Here is an 8,935-nt window from a genome sequence, read left to right as displayed (position 1 = left end):
ATAATAATAATAATAATAATAATAATAATAATAATAATAATAATAATAATAATAATAATGATAATGATAATAATAATGATAATAGTTATGATAATAATAATGATAAAAATGATACTTTTAATAATAATGATAGAAAAATGATAATTTAAATAATACCTTGAATAATATTAATAATAATAATAATAATAATAATAACAATGATAACTTTACTGAAATGATAATTTTTAATATTTTTAGTAATAAAAATAATAATGACATACAATATTAGTAATAATAAAACTATAATGTCTATAATAACAATACTCTTACTAATAATGATGTTAATAATGATTTTACTAATAATAATACTTCTAATAATAATAATAGTGATAATATCTAATTTGGATCATGACTTAATTATAGTTTTACTCATTTTCATATTTGTATTCATAATTTATATGTATATATAATTATAATCCTTACGATAACTCTTATCATAATACTAACAATAATAATACTTATAACACCAATAATAACACAATTCATAATAATCTTAATAATAACAATAATAAAATTAATAGGAATAATAATAATAACAATAAACAATAATAAAAATTAATAATGAGAGTTATACCCTCCTAAACGTCATCGATCATAATCGTCATTCATCATCACCATCGTCCATGATCATCATGATCTTCATTATCATCATCATCATACTCAATTCATAATCATAAAATAAAAAAATATTAATAATAGTTATGATAAAATAATAATAATAATAATAATAATAATAATAATAATAATAATAATAATAATAATAATAATAATAATAATAATAATAATAATAATAATAATAATAATAATGATAATGATAAAAGGTATACCATTATCATTATCATTTCCATGTTTTATTATCATCATTAACACATACACCACGGCATCATCTTCATCATCATGTCTCGGCATCATCATCATCATCTCTCGGCATCATCATCATCATCATCATATCTCGGCATAATCATCATCATCTCTTGGCATCATCATCATCATCTCTCGGCATCATCATCGACATAAAATCACGATTTCATGGTGACCCATTACTATTCATCACCTTCAACATTATCATCGTTCATCATCCCGTATCATCATCTTCATCATCACCCATTCTATCATCATCTTGTACGTCATAGTAACATCATCATCATCCTTATCGTTTTCTATATTCCGATTCCTCATCATCTTTAATCAACATCGTGATTCATCACGGAGACCATCATCATATTTATCTTTATATTACTTCATCATCTTCAATATGCACTGTCGTCATCATCATAACAAGATCACTATACATCATCTTCCTCGTGCCTCACCTTCACGTTTGTTGCAGGTTCACGTAGATAACCAACAAAAAAATATGTATAACTACTGTAGTGGCTGCAGTTTGTACACGATCAACATTAACATGAAACAATTGGTTGTGTTTGGTAAGTGGTGGTGGGTTTAATGGGTTCACGAAAAAAATCACGAAGGAAGAAGGAGAGTAAGGAAGAGAGAGAAGAGATGTAAATTGGTTCTCGGTGATTGAATTGGTGCTTGTAGGTGGGAGAGGGTGATCGGTGGTGGTTCGGCGAGGTGGTGGTCCGGCGAGGTGGTGTTCTGGTGGTGGCGAGGGTCTCTCTCCCTCTCTTACGATATACAGATACATATATTACATATATATAGATATATAGAAGATATATATTATGTATTATATAATATGATATTTAATATTAATATTAATATTAATAATAATAATAATAATAATAATAATAATAATAATAATAATAAAAAACATAAAAGTGAATGATTGAAGTACTATACTGAATGTACAACACTTTTCTTCTTCCGACAAATGATCTAGGATAGGTATAACGTGTTCATTGCTAAACAGTTAACGTAAAAAAAGTGTTCCTAAAAATCTCAAATTTTTAGATTAATAATATTTAATTATTTCACTCATTTCCTGTTTGAAACCTGATCAAAAAGGTTCGAAAATTATTTATTTTCTGTTCCAATTTATATGTACGGAGTACTAATATTTAAACTTAAAAGGGTAAAAATACTTTTAACAAATCTAAAATCTTCGCAATCGATTTACAGTTCAACTTTTAATTCAATCCTTCATGAACATGTATTATATCTATGTTAAAACTAATAAAACGTCAACCGAGTGTTACATACATTTACTAATTAAGCTCGAAATCATTTATTTTTAATATATTCTCATTCTAGATATAAATAGTTTTAAAAATAGCAAGTTTAATTACTAAAACAAATATATTATATATTTTTAAACAACAAGATTTAATAAAACGTTATATATTTACAAGTAATTTTTATATACATAATTATATATATATCTATATATTTATAAATATAGTTTCCATTACATCGCTTATTATTTTACATATTTATTTCCAACAATTAAATCATATAATATTTCAAATAATATTTCAAATTATCATATATATATATATATATATATATATATATATATATATATATATATATATATATATATATATATATATATATATATATGTACATTTAAATACATGTGTCTATTTATAAATAGTTGTTCGTGAATCTTCGGGAATGGTCGAAGGTCAAACGAATATATAAAATAGTTCAAAATTTTTGTGACTCAACATTACAGACTTTGCTTATCGTATCAAAATCATATAAAGATTAAGTTTAAATTTAGTCGGAAATTCCCGGGTCGTCACAGGCACGGTGGGCGGGATATCTATAAATACCAATAATTGTTCATTTTACCGGACACGGAACTGGATTCATAGTTAGTAGACTTGTTGAAACAGGGGTGGATTACATTCAAGGGTAATTGGTGTAATTGTTAACAAAGTAGTAAAACCTTCGTTTATACGCAGTCGATAACCTGGTGTATTCATTAAACAAAGTATTAAAACCTTGTTACAATTCGAATCCCCAATTAGTTGGAATATTTAACTTAGGGAATAAGAATAATTTGGCGAAGACTTCCGCGTTTTATGATTATTACTGATGGACTATTATGGACAAATCCGTATGGACATATTGAATAATCCAGGACAAAGAACAATTAACCCATGTGAATAAACTAAAAATCAACACGTCAAACATCATGATTATGGAAGTTTAAATAAGCATAATTCTTTTATTTCATATTTAAATGCACTTTTAATTATCGCACTTTTATATATTGTCATTGTATTTAGTTGCACTTTTAATTATCGTACTCTTTACTTATCGCAATTTTTATTTATCGCATTTTTATTCATCACAATTTCATTATCGTTATTTACTTTACGCTTTAAATTAAGTTATATTTATTTTTAATATTTTACATTAGGTTTTAACTGTGACTAAAGTTTTAAAAATCGACAAACCGGTCATTAAACGGTAAAAACCCCCTTTTATAATAATAATATCACTTATATATATATATATTTGTATTTTTATAAATTTAAAACTAATATAGCGTTAAGCTTGTTTAAGAGTTCCCTGTGGACGAACCGGACTTACTAAAAACTACACTACTGTACGATTAGGTACACTGCCTATAAGTGTTGTAGCAAGGTTTAGGTATATCCATTCTATAAATAAATAAATATCTTGTGTAAAATTGTATCATATTTAATAGTATTTCGTTATAAAAATAATACTATTTCCTAGTACACCCCGTACACATCAACACGCCATGCTGAGTTTCTTGGAAATGCTAATAACAGTGGGATAGGTTCATTTAAAAGAACTGAACTGCAAGTGGCTCGAGATGAGACACCATAATTTTCATGTGCCCATCCCGATTAACAGTCCACTTTGACACCTCGAATGATCACTTAACTACTCAAGATCATCCAATAAAGTATAGGAAAATGAGCCTAACCTCAAGATTAATATTGCACCACAAGAAACTCGATATTCATTGCATAGATCACAATGACAAGGCAACCCACGAATTATGGCGATTACTATATCCATTTGAATGAGACTGATTTTGACTTGGGGAAATGCAATGGCCCCGAATCATTTGAGGATGCCATTAGTATGAGTAATCAACTCATTAGAGGGAAGCAATGAAAGATGAGTTGAACTCAATGAGCAAAAGTATCATTTAGGAACTTGTCAATTACTAAATGGAATTCTTTAATGATACAAAGCTCCTTTAATTGCAAAAGGGTATACATAAAATGAGATTATTGATTATAAAGAAACCTTTTCTCTAGTGTCGAGAAAAGACTCCCTAAGGATCATAATGGTCTTAGTAACTCATTTTTTACTTTGAGTTACATCAAATGGACGCCAAAAATGACATTTCTTAATGGAGATATACATGAAGATGTGTTCATGGCTCAACCTTAAGGTTTTCTATATCAAATCTATGAACATTTAGTTTGTAAACTCAAGAAATGTATTTATGGGCTTAAGAAAGCATCTCATCAATGGTATTCAAAACTGATGAAGTAATGAAGAAACACAACTTCATTAGAAATCAGAAGATAACTCAATGTACCTTAAGATGAGTGGGAGCAATTTTATTTTAATTGTGCTTTAGGTTGATGATATCATTTAATAAGTTATAATGTGGATTTATTGCATGAGTCAAAACCAATTCTATCTAGAAACTTTGACATGAAAGATCTTTGCGAAGCCTCTTATGTTATAGGAATTGAGATCGAGCCAATGAGACATTAGGGTTGTCTCAAAAGGCATATATTGAACGTGTACTAAATTGGTTCAATATGAAACATTGCTCCCCAAGGGTCTCTTTTGTGGTTAAGGGTGATGCTTTCGGATCTCATCAGTGTCCCAAAACCAAAAAACGCGAACCGAATCGCTAAACGTTAAATCCTTCGGATTTTTGAATTAAATTAAATTCTATTAATAATAAAAGAATTCTAAATTTATAAAATACATGGAATAATTATTATACTTAATAATTATTTATTTCGTTGCTAAGTGTCATTAACCAAAACCGAAAGCTGGAACGTTAACCGAGCGTTTTAGCAAATTCTACGCGTTTTAAATTTATAAAACTTCTAAGAAGTTAAAACTATCTTTAAAGCATAATAATTATATAAAATAATTATTAAAAGTAGATTATCAATCGTTTCGTTGTCTTAAAGACGTTTTTCCGGTTTTCACTAACCGTACGTTTTTCTTGCGTTTTCTAAGTTTCTCGCATACTTCTAAACCAAAGTATGAAATCATTTAATACGTAGCACATATCAAAATAGTATACTTAAAAGAAAACGTTCTAGCATATAAATTCATTAGAATTTAACTAACGGTCGTTAAGTATTTAATGAAAAGTTAATGGAAAAAGTCAGGTTGTTACAGCTGGGTTAGGGGTATAGTTATGTCAGAAAAACTTGATATTGCGGTGTTTCAAGAAACTAAGTGTCGATTTCACGATGATAGTTGGGTTCAAGCACTATGGGGACATAGTGATGTCAGTTTTGTTCAAAAGGAGGCATTGGTAGTTCTGGGGGTTTATTACTTGTTTGGGATACGACTATGTTCTCGATTATTAAAGCTGTCACAAGTGAATTCTTCTTGGCGGTTAGAGGTAATTGGGTCGGATCGGGTAAGGAGTCAATTATTGTTAATATATACGGGCCTCATAATGATGCGGGTAAGAAGGAGATGTGGCACTCACTTGATGGTCTTCTTGATAAGATTGATTCGTCTTGGTTGTTATGTGGTGATTTTAATGAGGTTAGATTTCATTCGGATCGGTTAAATAGTGTATTTCGTCAAACTCGTGCAACTAGATTTAATGAGTTCATTACAAGAAATGGTTTGATTGATATTCCTATTAACGGTAAGCGGTTCACTCGCATTAGCGATGATGTGAACAAATTTAGTCAGTTAGACCGGTTTCTTGTTAATGATGATTTCATGAGTCAATGAGAAGATCTTTAAATTGTAGCATTGGATAGATTAGATTCGGACCATTGTCCTTTAATCCTTAGGGATAAAGTAATTGACTTTGGTCCGAAACCATTCAAGATATTTGATGAATGGTTTAATAAGTATGGTGTTGATAATGTGGTTATTGATGGTTGGAATAAAGTTGTTCATGGTGTGAAAAAGGATTGTGTGTTTAGGGAGCGGCTCACAAACGTGAAAGTCAATTTGAAAGAGTGGAGTAAAAATTTGTTTGGGAATCTTGACACTGAAATTAAAAACCTGAAAGCGTTAGCTTCTTGTTGGGAGCAAAAATCTGAGCTCGGGAATTTAAGTGATCAAGATAGAATCTGTTGGTTGGAGACTAGGAAAAGATGGCTAGAAAAGGAGAAAATTAAAGCGAACATGTTAAAACAAAAGGCTCGTATTCGATGGGCCCTCGAGGGTGATGAGAACACTATATTTTTCCACTCGACTATGCGTTGAAGATACAGTAAGTACAACATCCGCGGGCTAACAATTAATGGCTCTTGTTTGAAGAACCTGCTATTGTGAAATCTACTGCCGTTGCTCACTTTCAGGCTAGGTTTGCGGCTGCAAGGAACAGAAGGCCTCGATTATTGGGCCGTGCTGATTTCAGTGGGCTGGAATTAAATCAGATTGATGGGTGTGCAACAGCTGAATTAGAATATATGTTCAGCGAATCGGAAGTCTGGGAGGCAGTTAAAGGTTGCGAGTTCGAAGGCCCCGGGCCCGGATGGTTTTAATTTGGGTTTTTACAAAAAATATTGGGGTATGATTAAAGATGATCATATGGCTGCCATTAATTCTTTCTGGGTTACGGGTACCATCTCGCGTGGTTGTAATGCATCATTTATTACTCTCGTACCGAAAAAAGTAGATTCGATTAACTTAAATGACTACCGGCCTATTAGTCTAATCGGTAATTATTATAAAATAATTGCTAAGTTGCTTTCTAACCGACTTAGGAAAGTAATTCCTAACCTTGTGGGATTCGAGCACAGTGCGTTTATAAAGGGGCCAATATCCTAGAATGTGCTTTAATCGCTAATGAAATGGTTGAGTTTTTAAAACATATGCGCTCTAAAAGTCTCATTTTCAAAGTCGATTTTGAAAAAGCTTTCGATTGCTTGAATTGGGATTTTCTTCTTGAAATCATGGAGATAATGGGGTTTGGTTTGAAATGCAGGAATTGGATTATTTCGTGTCTTAAATCAGCCTCAATCTCTATACTTGTTAATGGTTCATCAACTCATGAGTTCTCGTTGGAGCGGGGTGTAAGACAAGGAGATCCGCTTTCTCCTTTCCTTTTCATTCTTGCGACTAAAAGGTTAAATGCTTTAATCTAAAGAGGTGCTAAATAATGGCAGGTTTATTGGAGTGGAAATAGGCCATGATAAAATTCCTATTTCGCATCTTCAATATGCGGATGATACGATCTTCTTCGGGTTTTGGAGTGAATCCAACATTAGGAACCTTATGAATCTCATTAAATGTTTTGAGTTAACTCCCAGGCTCAAGGTGAACTACAATAAAAGCAACTTATATGGTGTAGGTGTTGACTGTGTAGAAGTGGATGAAATGTCTAATATGTTCGGATGCTGTGGCGGGTCACTTCCTTTTATTTACTTGGGGCTTCCGGTTGGTGGTAAAATGAAAAAATTGGATAGTTGGAAACCGGTGAGAATAAGTTTGAGAAACGTCTTTCGGATTGGAAGGCTAGTTCGATGTCATTTGGTGGACGCTTGACCCTTGTGAAATCGGTGTTAAATAGTTTACTGTTTTACTACTTCTCGTTCTTAATTCCCCCGCCATGTGTGCTAAAAAAATTGGAGAGTGTAAGGCATTCTTTTTTTTCTGGGACGGGTCGGGTAATAACTCTAAAATTGCATGGGTTAACTGGGACGAAACTGTTCTGCCTTTCGGGAAGGTGGGGTTAAATTTGGGCTCTCTTAATTGTGAAAATTTGGCCTTAATCGGTAAGTGGTGGTGGAGGTTTAAAACCGAAACCAACTCCTTATGGGTTAAGGTTATTTTGAGTATTTTCGGGTCTTCGGGGGGGTTGGTTCAATCTAATGTTTCTCTTGGTTCATACAGCTTTGTTTGGTCCAATATTATTAAAACAGGTTGCACTATTGACGAGTTGGGCCTTCCTTTTCGGGTCTCTTTTTTTCGGGTCATTGGTGATGGAGCATCTACTAAGTTCTGGGAACATATATGGCTCGGGAATGTACCTCTTAAAAACAGGTTCAGCAGGTTAGCTTACCTTGATTCGGACATCTCGGTCTCGGTCAAGGAAAGGTTATCCTGGAACAGGTCAGAATATATTGGAATCTGGGATTGGGTTCGTGCTCTATCTAGGAGGGCTGAAAATGAGCTTGCTGAATTATCCGAACTCTTAAAATCAGTAAGAATTAATTCTAGTGTTGCAGACTCATGGCGGTGGGACTTGTGTAACAATGGTAAATTCACTACTAAGTTTCTTTATGATCTGGTTGCGGCTAAGGTACTTAACTCATACAGTTCTAATCGTGAGACTTTATATAATGGTGTGGTCCCTAAAAAGGTGGGTGTTTTTGTTTGGCGGCTATTAAAAAATCGCCTCCCGGCACTTACTGAATTGGATAAACGGGGTGTTGATCTCAACTCAGTTCGTTGCGCAATTTGCGATGACGATGTTTAGACGGTTGAACACTCCATTATCCATTGTAGCGAGTCGAGTCATGTGTGGCAAAAGGTGTTTGATTGGTGGGGACGTTGTAGCTATTCAAATATTGCGTGTCTTGACTTGTTTCAAGGGAATTCGGGGCAAATAATCTCGGGATCGGGCAAACTCATATGGCAAGCGGTTGTGTGGGTGTGCGGGTACCTAATTTAGAAGAATCGAAATCATAAAGTTTTTAATAATAATTGTTGGAATGTGCCGGTCGCGCTAATTGAGATTCAAACAAAAGCTTCGAGTAGAACGCGAGGCGGTGCAAGG

The 8,935-nt window shown here is 32.5% G+C and overlaps 1 protein-coding gene across 1 annotated transcript; it reads left to right on the top strand.

Annotated features, from left to right (window-relative positions):
- Window positions 1-5,538: 5,538 nt before the first annotated feature.
- Window positions 5,539-8,635, top strand: LOC139888870 (uncharacterized). Its single transcript, XM_071871853.1, has 7 exons — window positions 5,539-5,845; window positions 5,954-6,376; window positions 6,472-6,691; window positions 7,142-7,282; window positions 7,467-7,632; window positions 7,727-7,931; window positions 8,079-8,635. The coding sequence occupies exons 1-7, from the start codon at window positions 5,539-5,541 to the stop codon at window positions 8,633-8,635; spliced, it is 2,019 nt and encodes a 672-aa protein (XP_071727954.1).
- The last annotated feature ends 300 nt before the right edge of the window (window positions 8,636-8,935 follow it).

The sequence above is a fragment of the Rutidosis leptorrhynchoides genome, chromosome 2 (assembly GCF_046630445.1).
Source record: "Rutidosis leptorrhynchoides isolate AG116_Rl617_1_P2 chromosome 2, CSIRO_AGI_Rlap_v1, whole genome shotgun sequence".
Lineage (NCBI taxonomy): Eukaryota > Viridiplantae > Streptophyta > Magnoliopsida > Asterales > Asteraceae > Rutidosis > Rutidosis leptorrhynchoides.
Note: the sequence above shows the minus strand (reverse complement) of the source record. Positions and strands in the feature narration are given on the sequence as shown.